The sequence below is a fragment of the Helianthus annuus genome, chromosome 11 (assembly GCF_002127325.2).
Source record: "Helianthus annuus cultivar XRQ/B chromosome 11, HanXRQr2.0-SUNRISE, whole genome shotgun sequence".
Taxonomy (NCBI): Eukaryota; Viridiplantae; Streptophyta; class Magnoliopsida; order Asterales; family Asteraceae; genus Helianthus; species Helianthus annuus.
In genome coordinates this window covers 68,728,252-68,741,708 of record NC_035443.2, presented here as the reverse complement: position 1 = coordinate 68,741,708, position 13,457 = coordinate 68,728,252, and the positions used below count along the sequence as shown (strand labels likewise).

The 13,457-nt window shown below is 37.6% G+C and overlaps 1 protein-coding gene across 2 annotated transcripts; it reads left to right on the top strand.

Moving 5' to 3' along the window:
• The first annotated feature begins 3,558 nt into the window (after window positions 1-3,558).
• Window positions 3,559-5,811, top strand: LOC110890494 (dormancy-associated protein homolog 3). Of its 2 annotated transcripts, none has more exons than XM_022138105.2 (3): window positions 3,559-3,747; window positions 4,412-4,561; window positions 5,439-5,811. In XM_022138105.2, the coding sequence occupies exons 1-3, from the start codon at window positions 3,630-3,632 to the stop codon at window positions 5,543-5,545; spliced, it is 375 nt and encodes a 124-aa protein (XP_021993797.1). In that variant the 5' UTR covers window positions 3,559-3,629; the 3' UTR covers window positions 5,546-5,811. The 2 variants fall into 2 exon arrangements, with proteins under 2 accessions (XP_021993797.1, XP_021993796.1); XM_022138104.2 differs by having other exon boundaries at window positions 3,561-3,747; window positions 5,432-5,811.
• The last annotated feature ends 7,646 nt before the right edge of the window (window positions 5,812-13,457 follow it).

Genomic DNA, 13,457 nt, shown 5'->3' with positions numbered 1-13,457 from the left:
TATGTTTAACATCTCTCCAGGAAGGAGGTAACTTGTCAACGATACTCGAAACAGAGATGGATTCATCCATCTTCATATCATGTTGGGCAAACTGCCCCAGAATTCGTAGCAATTCATGATATTGTTCCATCACAGGCCGTTCATCAACCATTTTGTAATTATTGAAATTACTGACAAGAAACTTCTTACTAGAAGAATCTTCTGCCATGTATTTGGCTTCCAACGTGTCCCACAGTAATTTTGCAGTTTCAACATTTTGATAAACATCAAATAAGGGATCAGACATACCGTTCAGGATGTGGCCAAGACAGATATAATTGTCGTTCTCCCACTTCGACCTCTTCCTGATTTGCTCCAGATTTCCCTCCTCTTGTATCTCAGGGATTGGAGTAGTCAACACGTACACAACCTTCAACGAACTCAGAAGAAAATGCATCTTCTTCTGCCATCTTCGGAAGTCCACACCTTCGAACTTCTCCAGTTTGTTCTCCTTGATTATCATATCCTTCATCGATCCGCTTGCCATCTTCACAGAAACTAATTTGATCTTTGTTGGGGAATTTTCAGAAACCGGACGATCAGAGAGGCGTGTAATCACTCTCAGATCAAATTATTTCGGTGGTTCACCCGAATAATTCAATCGGATACAACTCTGATTTCGAGAAATTGAACTAGTGTATGTTGTTTTGTGTGAATTGATGAACAGAAGAATTGTAATCAAAAATTGAATACGAAAATAGGGTTTTGGGGTGTAACTGCCCAATGGCAATTAATCCAATTTTTGTAATCAAAAATTGGACCCCGCCAGGGGCTGCCGCCCCTTGGACCCTGCTCCCAGGGGCGCTGCCCCCGGACCCCCGCCAAGGGGGCGCTGCCCCCTTGGAACCCCCGTATAGTACGGGCTCCGCCCGTACACTTCGAATAATAATAACTCAAACAAGCGTACACTCCCGCACCTCCTAACTTGCTTGATGTGTATTATTATTCGCTTTAATCACCAAGTCAATCCCCGATTACACTAAAATATCTAACAAATATCCAGTGCCACACCTTTAAGAAAAACTAGTAACAAGATCCGTACGTGTTGCGGCGCGAGTATTTCGCAAATATCGAACAGATTAGTCCAAGCGTTTTGTGATGTGTTAACCATATGAAAACGCACGTTCTGACGTATCCGATTGAATTCAATGTATCCTATAGTTGCATTGCGATTGGATCAAAACGTAACGTAAATCAAATTTATATTGTACAATCATAACGTATTATACGCGACCCGACTAACTCGAATTTATTTCATCAAGCCAAAAACTCTCGAGAGGGTCAAGGTGGCGTTTACAAGGTTCATAAAAAGTTAAGTGGTTAAAAATTGCATTTCCTAAACTTAAGAGCTAAGAAAGAGTAAAGATGAAATTTGATAAAGTTTTGGGGTAAGAAGGAAACTATAACAAAGTTGACGTTGAAAAGGAAACTACCACAAAGTTGAGGTGTCAAAAGCAAACTATTTGTAAAATGGGGTAGTAGTTTAGAGACTAAATTTGTCATTTTATGAAACTTTGAAGGTAACAAATTCAAGGGGCTAAAATTACAATATCATGAAAGTATGGGGGAGGAGGAGGCAAAGCTGATGGAGTTTCCACCGAATTTGTCTTTGAAGAGTATTAGTAATAGTAATAAGTTAAAAACCCCTTGTTTCGGAACAGATTGACTGACTGCGCAGATTATTTGTTACTTCAACAAGATGAAAAGTAGGGTCGGTATTGAAGTAAATTTGTTACAAGCAAAACATGAGATCTCGTTATAAAAACTATTTCATCTTAACACCATGCGTAGTGGGCAAGATCCTGGATGTTTTTCCCCTCAATCACGTCTGAAAACGCCCTCCCCCCACCCCCTCCGGCGTGATCCGGCGTTTTTTCGCAAAAAAAACCCCACCGGCGTTGTTTGAATCACGCTAAAAGGGCAAATTTTTGGCCAATCAGATGGGACTATGTGGGTTTAAAGAGATATAGATGGAGATAGCCGGAATTTTTGCCGGATTCGAGTGGGTTTGAGCTTTGTGGTCTGCCGGAATTCTTGTCGGATTTTGTTGCCGGTCAAATGAAGAAGAAGAGTGGGAGGCTGTGGTTTTTTTTTTAAGTTTAAAAATGGCAAATTAGGCCCATGTGGTTTTATTTTAAGTTTAAAAATGGCAAATTAGGCATCTGTGGTTTTTATTTGTTTTTTTATTTCCAGTTTTTTTTAGGTTTAGTCGGTTTTTTTTTTTTTATTTCTAGTATTGTAATTTTTTTTTAATTTAATGAAGTATTTTAAGTTTTTAATTTAAAAAAAAATAAATAATTGTGTAATGATTGGATGAGGAGTTATTGGGCATTATTCAACTACGCCACTTTTGCAAAAACACCCAATAATGTCCCCATGCTAACTGGACTGTCACATGGCAGAAAACGTCCCAGGGTGAGGGCATTATTCATCAAACCACTACGCATGGTGTAAGAGAAATAGTGGTGTTTAATTGAAGCTTTCGAGACATTTGAAGTCCTAGAAGCCACACACGATGTCACTAATTTCTAACTACTAGCTAGACACTATATTAAAGAAATCAACTACTAAGAACATTCACATTTGATTTCCTATCCCTATCCCTATAATTAAACTAAAATTTACATTTAAAGAATGAAAATTAAGTCCTTAAAACTCATCTCCGTTTTAGAGAATGAGATGAAGCGAAAAATAGATGAAAACCTTAAAAGATTTCTTCAAATTTTGGAGGCAGGGTTAATATAGAAATTCCAACATGGATGCTCTAAGAATACAAATAGGTGATATCAATCACGTCTAAAATTTATAAAAATAGACAAGTTTAACTAGAAATTTTTAATCCATACATCACATTTTAGTCGTTTCCAAACTACTTGAATCAATGTGTCTAAGTCCATTGGCGCAGGATTGAATTCCCCCGAACTTTTCGCTTAGTAGTGTCCGGTATGTAGTTTTCGTATAGATTATTTTAGGTATACAACGTTTTCGACCCGGGTTTTATAATTTTTCTAGTTATATACGTTTTCGACACCCCGGTCGAAAATCTTAACCATTTTTTAGTGTTTAGCCAGCGACTTAGGCTTTATTTAGCGTTTAACTAACGAATATCTTGACTATTTTGAAAACAACAAAAAACAGGTGGCTAGATTGAACACTAAACACTTTATGATCTAATTTCGTAATTCTCAGTGGGTATTAATTAAACAAAATGATCAAACTTGAGGGATCCTAAGTGTAACTTCCCAGAAACCAACAATAACGCGTGTCAACACTGCAGAGACGGCTAGACCCGATCCCATTTCCGTAATATCTGCCAAACTCCAAGGGCATATCTATCTAGATCCCAATAAAGTGAAGGGCCCACGTGACCTTTCAACCCTCAGTAAAAGACAGATCACGTGGCAGTCTCATCTAACTTTTGACACTGATCTTATCTTTACACATTCCAGATCAAAAATCAACGGCCACGATCACTCTCCAGTAAACCCTATTCGTCAATAAATACCTCCATAACCACTCTCTAATATCACTCACTCGTCATCTTAGTGTGTTTTCAATAGATCATTCTTCTTCTTCTGTAATTGTGAGATATGAGCTTGCTTGATCAGCTCTGGGACGATACTCTCGCCGGACCTCGGCCGGATAAAGGCCTCGGAAAGCTGCGTAAACAGTCTACTTTTAGTTTCCGGTCATCGGACTCCGGCAAGGGTACGCTGTTACCTGCCGTTATTGAACTATAAAATTTGTTAAATAATTATTATGTTAAAAACTTGAAATTATTACAGTTTAGTTAAAAAAAATTCGTTAAAATCGTGTTAAATTGTTAACTGTGTTTTCTTAATTTTGGCGCGAATTTTCTTATAATTTTGATTATAATTGGTTGAATTATAATGTTTTACTTTGAAATTACGTTATATCGAAGGCAAAACTCGTGTGAACTTGTTAATCGTAGATCGATTGATGACTTAGGTTTTTTTATTTTATTTTGGCGCGAAGTTTTTCATAATTTTGAGTAAATCTGTGAAATAGTTTGTTAAAAACTCGAGATTATAACAGTTTACTTTGAAAATTCGTCATCTATAAGGCGAAAATCGTGTTAAATTGTTAATCGTACTAGATCAGCTGGTAGTTGTGATTGTTGAGGTTTTAATTTTGGCGCGAATTTTTTCATAATTTTGTTAATAATTGATCGGTTGTCGTTAACACTGTAATCTCCAGTAATCGAGATGATCTGAATAACGAATTGATATGAATTAGATGTTGAAATTTAAAAAAGTTTTTTGAAAGAAGTTTGATCGTGAAACCTAGGGTTTAGATGATGATGATGATTTATACTGTGATGCTGAACAATCTCGTTTGCTCTCTGAAACAGAATCGGCACCGGTGACGAATTCACCGGCAGCAGAGGATCCTGCTATGAGAGTAACACGGAGTATAATGATTGTGAAACCTGAACGAACCAACGGCGAAACGCCACCGGCATCGCCGGCCGGATCTACACCTCCGGTGTCTCCTTTCCCCGGTAAGCATTTTCTGATCTATTAATTAATTAGTTATACTAGATGTTTGATAACAGCTATACAGATAATTTGTTTGTTTGTAATTATGATTTATTTCTTCCTCCCCATCCACCACCATGAAAGAGACATGTTTACAATAATTGCAATTTTCTTTTGACTTACATAATTAGGGATAAAATAATTTAGTAACCCTACAAGATAAAAAAATATCGGCAAATAATTTAATCGAACTAGTGGCACCCGCACCAAGTGTTTATATTACCAAGTGTTTATTAATATAAAAGTTGCACTGGTTTGAACATGTGGATTTTATGAGTAGATTTAGGGTGGGTGTTTCCGCATTAAAAAAAATTAGAGTAAAATACCAAAATAGTCTCTAAGTTTAGGTCCCTTTTGTTAGTTTAATTTAAAAATGAAACTTTTTGTATCTGTGTTCCTGGGTTTCATTTTCATCCAAATGGCAAATTGAGTTAGAATTTTCTGTTACTCCCCCCTTCTTTGTTGTTTTCCTCATTTAAACGAAGGGTATAATCGTCATTTTATGCCATAATATATTTTAACTAAATGAAGAAAACGACAAAAAAAAAAAGAAATTAATAGAAAATTCTAATCCAGTTTTCCAATTGGATGAAAATGACAATAAAAATGAAATCTCATGTACTTAGATACAAAAGGTTTCATCTTTAGACTGATGTGGTAAAGTAGCCTAAACTCAGGGCTAATTTTAGCATTTTACTCAAAAAAATTTGGCTCTTGCTTGGACAATAGGGATAGAGATGAGCTTGTTATGGAGGGATGAAAATCAAAATGCAAATTACTTTGGGTGTTTATATTGAATTATGTGTTGCTTTTTTAATTTGATGATCGGTCAGGAGGCAGATCGGAGGCATTTAGGTTTCGTAGGAAATCTACGTCAGACGCTTACGGGAAGGCAAGCGGGATTGGAAGCCGGAGCCCTCGTGCTACTTACGACGTGTGAAATGTGATCGGATCGAGTGTTTGGAGTTCGGTTTTGGTTAGGAGCCTCTACTATAAGCATGTGTTGAGGGAGAGTGGGTGTGTTTTTATGTATATAGTTCATGTAAATATGTGTGTGTTGTGTAATATCTATGGTATGGAGTTTGGTGAAGTAGTTATAGGGTGCTTTCTTTTTCTTGTGTTACGAGAAACCTTTGTATGCTTCTAGGGCTTACTTTGCTTTGTTAAGAAAACTCGTGGCTTGTCACGTTTGAATCCGGTTTTGGTTTTCTTACGGTTTAAGTTGTTATCTGTACTCGTTTTAACACAAGCGTATTCCGTTAACTTACTTGACGGGGTGTGTATGTTATGGAACCGTTGAGGTTTGAAACAAAATAGAATAGAACGATGTAAAAACCAACTTATCATATAGTTCATTACACAATTTAAAATTTTTTTTTAAATATATCATTACTCTATTTAATAATTTGCGTAAGAAGATCTCATTAGAATAACCTTGAAAAAATAATGTGCATAGGTAAAACACAACATGACTGAAGTTAATAATGAACTGAAAACGTTCCTCAGATCAATATGCACGTAAATGATATGAACCAAGCAAGGAAGTAGGTAGGTTTACCATACGACATAATAGTCATTAAGGCACAATCATATACGATACAGAAATCAATGTAACCCAAAACCCCCAATCCAAATGCACTAAAGTGTGAGTGTGAATTTGGATGTGACGCAACACAACACCGAAGGCTACATGAGAGGATACAACATATCTCCTAATTAAATACACGCTTTATCTACTTGGAATAGACCACTGATGTGTTAAATTGGATAAGATTTAGAGTAGTATTAGGTCAGGGTGAGCGGAGTGGGGGCGGTAAGCCCACTCGGTACCGACCCCCCTCCACCGCCAACCTGTTTACCGATCACATTTACCGAAATGGGGGGCGAAATCGGTGAAGGTTTACCGAGTCAGTGAGAGGGAAGCAAGGGGGAGAGAGATGGGTGTGTGGTGGGGTCCATTCCTTCTAAACCGATCACACATTTTTCTTTTCTTTTTTTAAATAGTTTACCTAAAACCTCATTAGGTAAACACTGCCAACGTTTTTGAGCATTAGGTAACCAATTTAAGTGAATTGATACGACACTTTGTGATTGGGTGAATGGGGAGTTTACCTATTCCAAATAGGTAACCACTCCCTTCACCCTCAAGAGTTTAACTCTCATGGTATGATGTGTAAGTTCAGCCGTTCAAATAAAAAATTAAATGCATACTGTGTTTCACCGAGTTTTAAAAAAAGTACAAAAAGAAAAGAGAATTTAAGGAAATAAAAAAGGCACGGATGTGTAATTTTATGTTAATATAAAAAGAAAGTTAAGATTCTATGTGTTTCTAGTTGGAAAATGAGAGACGAAATTTACACAGTTTTTTTGAATGGCTAAACTTGCATACCATAAGAATTAAACCTCTGATCTTCTACTACCTTAAACTCTATCTAACTCACCAACACTATTGGGCTATTCTCAAGTGGTTTCTTCAAGATTATTTAGTTATTAGTAGGTTGAGGGTATTTATACAATGTTAATTTACAACTTTTCTATGCATTGTGGGTTATACCTCGTACTTTGTTGGTTTTACTTGCTTTGGGTGTTTGTTTGTGTTGTGTTGTTTTTTTTTTTTTTGTTATTCTTTTTGGGTCGGTGGAGGGGGGGGGTGAAAAGGTTATCCCTTCACCGTCTCTTATTCTTTACGCTTTCACACACACACACACTCTCTCTCTCTACACGTCTCTCTCTCTACGTTGTGGCAGCTTCTAACTACTTTTTCCGGCTACTTCATAAGTTCTTTCTTCGTTGGTTTACACATGTTGTTCAAACGGCTTGGTTATTGGGTGTTATTGTTTAAGTGGTTTGTTATATTGGCTTTGTGTTACTTATGTCGTTTTCCGGCCAACGCTGCAGATCTTATGCCTTCTTTGTTGACGTATATTGTTTTGCCATCTTTGATTTTTTTATTACGTCTTTCTGACTTTTGGTTTATTGGGTTTGTTTGTTACTGATGTTACCGGAGATTTGACGTTATGGGTTGCTTATTGTTACGTCCATCTCTAAGGAAGATGTATTTCAGGGTTTCTTAAAATTAGGTGATGTTTTGGGATAACCGATTGCCTTTAACGGTTCGTATCTGATGTTGAGTTTGATGATGTTTTGTTGGGTTTTGTGTGTTTTTACATGCGATGACATACTTGCATGTCTTCAGTAGTTGGATTTTGTGTATTTGATGTTGGTTTGACGATGATGCTTACTATTTAGTATTCAGAGACTATTTACACTGTATAGTTTGTTGTGTCATGCTTTGTTAAGGTGTTGTTTGTTAGCTATTGGTGTATTAATGTATAATTGGTATGTGAGGATAACTGTTTAGTTTTCCAAGATTGTTTTAATTTTGCGGGTGGTGATAAGATGGTATGGTTTTGAGTTTGTTTTTGGAAGGTTGTGTATTGATGGGAATTTGGTTGGTGAGGGTGGCTTTCCATCCATCTGAGACTATTTATGTTCTTTTGTTGGGTCTGTGATGCTATGCTGAGAGGATGGTTTCTTTCAATTTATGAGTTGTTGGTTATTCGGTTTAAAAACCCACATGCAACATAAAACGTACAATGGTTCGTATCTGATGTTGACTGTCATGATGTATTGTTGGATTATATGTGTTTTAACATGCGATGGCATTGTTGCATATGTTCAATGGTAGGAAGGTGGTGTTGTACCAGATTACTTACATTATGTCTAGACGTACAAACAATACTGTTGTGCTTGCTTACGTGTTGTCAAGGCAATGATGCTTATCATTGTAGCAATATTACTATCTGAATTTGTAGATATGGTCTATATCTTGGTTGGGCAATGTAGATGGCAATTGTGTTGTTTAAAGGTTTTCTCAACAACTTTTGCAACTACTATTGCAGCCATGATAGATTTGAATGAAAGCAAGTGTAACATCCGACAAAATGGGCTCCCAAAATACGACCGGTTTTGAAATTCGGATCCTAACCTTGAAACCATGGAAATTTCTTTTCCCAAATTAAATAACCATTGTGAGATTTTTTTTATCAATATAGTTATTCATTTATTTAGTTAATTAATTTAAAGTTTATTGACGTGCGTGCGGGTGTATATAATTTTTTAGTTATTTTTAGCTCTTTTTACTCGCCGATTTCAAGTTTTAAATTTATAAAACACAATATTCTACTATCATTCTACACACACGCTAGGGCAAGTATACCCATCGCGGACGTAGTATAGTGATGACAAGATACCGAGGTCGTCCAAGGACACAAGAGCTTTTAGTACCGGCTTATCGTTAACGTTTAATCGAACCAACTTTTGAGAAAAGATTTTTAAGCTAATAAAAAGATAAAAACAGTAAATAAAATAAAAATAAAAATGATAGACAAGAAAGAATCACTTGGATCCAACTTATCTTTCATGTACCCTTTTGATGATTTTCGCACTTTGGGCATTTTAAGAGATTATCTTAGTTATAGTAGTAGGCCCCTCTTCTGAGGCGACATTGTGACAACTGTCAAATTTGCATGCATCCGTACAATTATTAAACAGTAATTAGTGCTTAATGATTGTGCTGAAATTACAAATTAATGACTTGAATTGCTTTCTGATTATTGTTATTATACATACAAGTGCATCACATATTGCTTAATGTCATAACATTATTGCATGCAAACTTTAATAATTCAGATAATGCATGAAACAAAGCTAGCACAGTTATCAGATAAATCAGAGAAATGCTGACGGAGTTCAGAACATAGACAGATATGGTATTGAGATACAGAATGGGCCAGAAACCAAGTATTACACTAGTATAGAGTGTAGGAAAGTAAGGATCACAAAACTGCCTTCCTAGAGATAGTTTAAGTGCCGGAAAGTGCCTAAAACTCACATAAACTGCAGAATTCTGCAGAATTCAGCAAAAATTCAGCATTCAAACAATTTAATATCATGCAGGAATATGGTTAAATGATCTTGAATGCTTTCCTAAGTATCGGGAATCAAAACTGTCACAAAAAGTACCATAAAGCTCACTAAACTGCATAGTTTAGCACCTTAACGAACCGGTAACCAACCGAACACTACCCGAAACACCAAATTTTCACTAGAAGCATTGTTTTAACATTACCAAGCTAGTTATGGTCCCTGAACATCATAACACACTATATAACATCTAGTAACTAAATAACCCAACTAAATACTTGAAATCTAAACATAAACTAACTAATTGGTTGAAACCTAAGCCTAGACCTCCCCCCCCCCCCATTATTGGCGGATTACATGTGGCCCCAGCATGTGATTTTATTGGCTTATTTTATAAAACTATGTCTCCACTTTTTAAAACACATTACACACTAGATCTTATGATGATGAGGATACGAGGCCCTTCGCTCCGAACGCAACGGAGGTACCTCAGGAAATAACCCACCCAACGGTAATGCTTGGTCACTTAAGACACATTACAAAATGTTTGGATATTTCCAAATGTGCTTTGCTAATGCCTTATGTGAATGATGTTGCTTATGTAGCAGGTTGCACCTACAAGCAGTTCTTGGGCTGCAAGCCCCTGGATTTCGACGGCACTGGGGGTGCCGTAGCTTTTGTGCGTTGGGTTGAAAAGACGGATTCTGTTTTGCGATTGAGTAAATGCGCCCCAGAGCATCAGGTCACGTACATATCTGGACTGTTTCTAGATGGGGCTCTGTCATGGTGGAACCTTCAGGTTTAGACGTTGGGCGAGGCTACTGCGTATTCTTTGTCATGGAACGAACTGAAAGAGCTGATGCACAAGAAGTATTGTTCGAGGGCAGAAATCCTGAAGTTAGAGACTGAATTCTGGAACTTGAAAATGGAAGGTTCAAAGATAGCTGAGTATGTGCAAAGGTTTCATGATTTGTCTAGGGTGGTTCCTTATTTGGTGGATCCAGAGTTTAAGTGGATCTAACGCTCCATCTGGGGATTGGCACCTCATATTCTAAGCATGGTGACCGCATCGAAGCCTCCAACAATTACCGATGCTATCGACTTAAGTGTGGCGCTCACTGAAGAAGCGATTAGAATGGGAAAATTTTCCACCTCGGAGGAGAAAAAGGAGCCTCCTGTGGAGCCACCTGGGGATAACAAAAGGAAGTTCACAAATTTCAAGAAGGGTACTCGGGCGAAAAACAACAACAATGCCAAAAAAAGGGGAAGGAGTACATGGGTATCCTACACAAGTGCGACAATTGTCGACGTCATCATATCGGGCGATGTAAATATGGAAAATGTGATAACTGTGGCAAAGTGGGACATGTCAAGGAGACGTGTAGGCAGGGTACTGAACGTGGAAATGGAGGTCAAGATGGTAGCGGGAATCACGGATGAAACAACGACAACAACAACTATCAAGGGAGGAATGGTGACGATCAAGGACGTGGACAAGGGTGTTTTAACTGCGGTGATGTGAGGCATTTAAGGAAGTACTGCCCTAAAAATAATCAGGCACGTGGGTGAATGTTCAATATTGGAGCTAGGGAAGCTCGCCAGGATCCGAACGTAGTCACTGGTACGTTCCTTACTAATCAACATTTTGCATCTGTGCTATACTGCTATCTGATACCAGTACCGACCATAGCTTTGTATCCCTAGAGTTTAAGAATATAATTGGATTAGTAGCGAGTAGGTTAGATATCCCGTATTCGATAGAACTAGCTAATGGGAAGCTAGTAGAAGCCAAAGGAGTGATTAGAGGCTGTGTTATAGAGCTTGGAGAGCGTGAGTTTCTGATAGATCTTCTGCCAGTTGAGCTGGGAAGCTTCGACGTCGTGGTTTGGATGGATTAACTGTCGAGTAATCGAGCTGAGATTGTATGCCATGAGAAGATTATCTGCATCCCGATGACGAATGAAGAGACGATCGTGAGTCATGAGGAGAAGCAGGATACGCTTCTACGAGTTATTAGTTGTTTGAAGGCACGGAAGTTTTTGCGTAAAGGATGTCTTGCCTTCCTAGCTCATGTCGTGGACAAAGAAGCCGAAGAACTTTAGCTCGAAGATATCCCTGTGGTAAGGGAATATCCTAAAGTCTTCCCTGAAGACTTGCCAGGATTACCTCCTCAAGGACAAGTCGAGTTCCGCATTGACTTGGTTCCAGGCGCCACGCCTGTAGCCAAGGCACCTTATCGACTTACGCCTTCAGAGATGCAAGAGTTGTCAGCGCAGCTTCAGGAGTTGCTATGATAAGGGATTTTAGGGGCAAGCTTCTCGCCTTGGGGAGCTCCAGTGCTGTTTGTCATGATGAAGAACGGTAGTTCTCGTAGGTGCATCGACTACCGGGAGTTGAACAAGCTAACCGTCAAGAATTAGTATCTCTTGCCGAGGATTGATGGTTTATTCAACCAACTGCAAGGATCCAACTACCAATCTAAGATTGATCTTTGACCGATTTATTATCAGCTGCGGATTCAGGAAGGAAGTATACCGAAGTATAGTGAGTCAACAATTTGTTTTAAACATACGCTAATATTGTGTTTTCTGCACGGTACACAAAACAGTTATACACAGAATACAAAACTTTGAGAACCTAGGAAACATGTACTTAGGACCTTCGGGAACTTATGTCAAAAATTTATTAAAGGTTATCACTTAGGAACCGCGTCCGTTAACTCGAGCAAACGCCATTATTCGGTCGTATGTGCTATTTTAGTTAACCGAACAGGTGACGTACTCGAAATCCTTATATTGAAATTTCCACTTTTGCTTCTAGCAAGTAGATTTTTACATCTCTACTTCTCTTAATGGTAGTTGCAGCACGACAATTTCCTTCATTAGAGCGAACACTCCTTTGTCTCGATACTTGATCATTTCTTCATTATAGCGAATACTCATTGTTTCATTTCTTGGAAATTTATATATTACGCATGCACCATTTGTTATGCATGTGGTTTCGTTTCGAATAAACGCTTCATCAAAGTTCAAATATTACTTTGCTAAATCTAATTATTGATTTGTGATTCGAATGACCTACATTATTGTAATTGTTGGCTCCTTTGCTATCAAGTCAACACACTTTCTTGAAACTTCTTTTCTTTCAAGTTACATACATGGTTTATCTTTGTAACCATGCCAAAATTCCCTTGTCGATACATACGTTTATTGTCAGTTTGCACTGAAACCAAGTTCAATTACTTGAACTTGTCCATTTCGCATATTCAATTCAAGACACCATATGATGTATTGAAAGCATCATATTCAAATTCATTTTAGCAAGTGTTTCTTTTGTTCCGAACCATAGTAGACTTGTTCAGTCTGCGACTCCATTAAATCGTTTGTTGATTTTGACACCTTGTGGTGATGCTTTCACTAAATTGCAGCTTGCGCTAATCTCGTTTACGCATCTCGTGCATGGATGTAATTGTTTAATTATTGACTTGCTCTAAATTCGTCTGTTTTATCATGATTAAAGTTGTCCTAACACAATCATGTGTTAAGACAATGGTACATAAATTCATTTTATATCCCAGTGTACCTCCTAACGGTTCTTTCATTATCAATCGAATGCCTTGCAGTGTTTATTGCTTTTCCATCTTCAATCAGAAATAGTAGTTCTATGGTGTTCTATATTCAATTGAAAAATCCTACGATGCCGTTTGAATCAAATTTTCAGGTTGCTTCACTACACTTTTATTTGGTTTCAAACATGGTGAACTTGTTCAGTCACCGCTATTATTGAATTATGTCATTATGACACCTTGTGGTGTTGGTACAAACTTGTAGCTTGTGCTAGACATGGTCAACCGTTTCACACAAAACTACACATACTTTTGTTTGACTTGTCATTTACACATTCTTAATGCAACTACGAATTAAGACAATGATA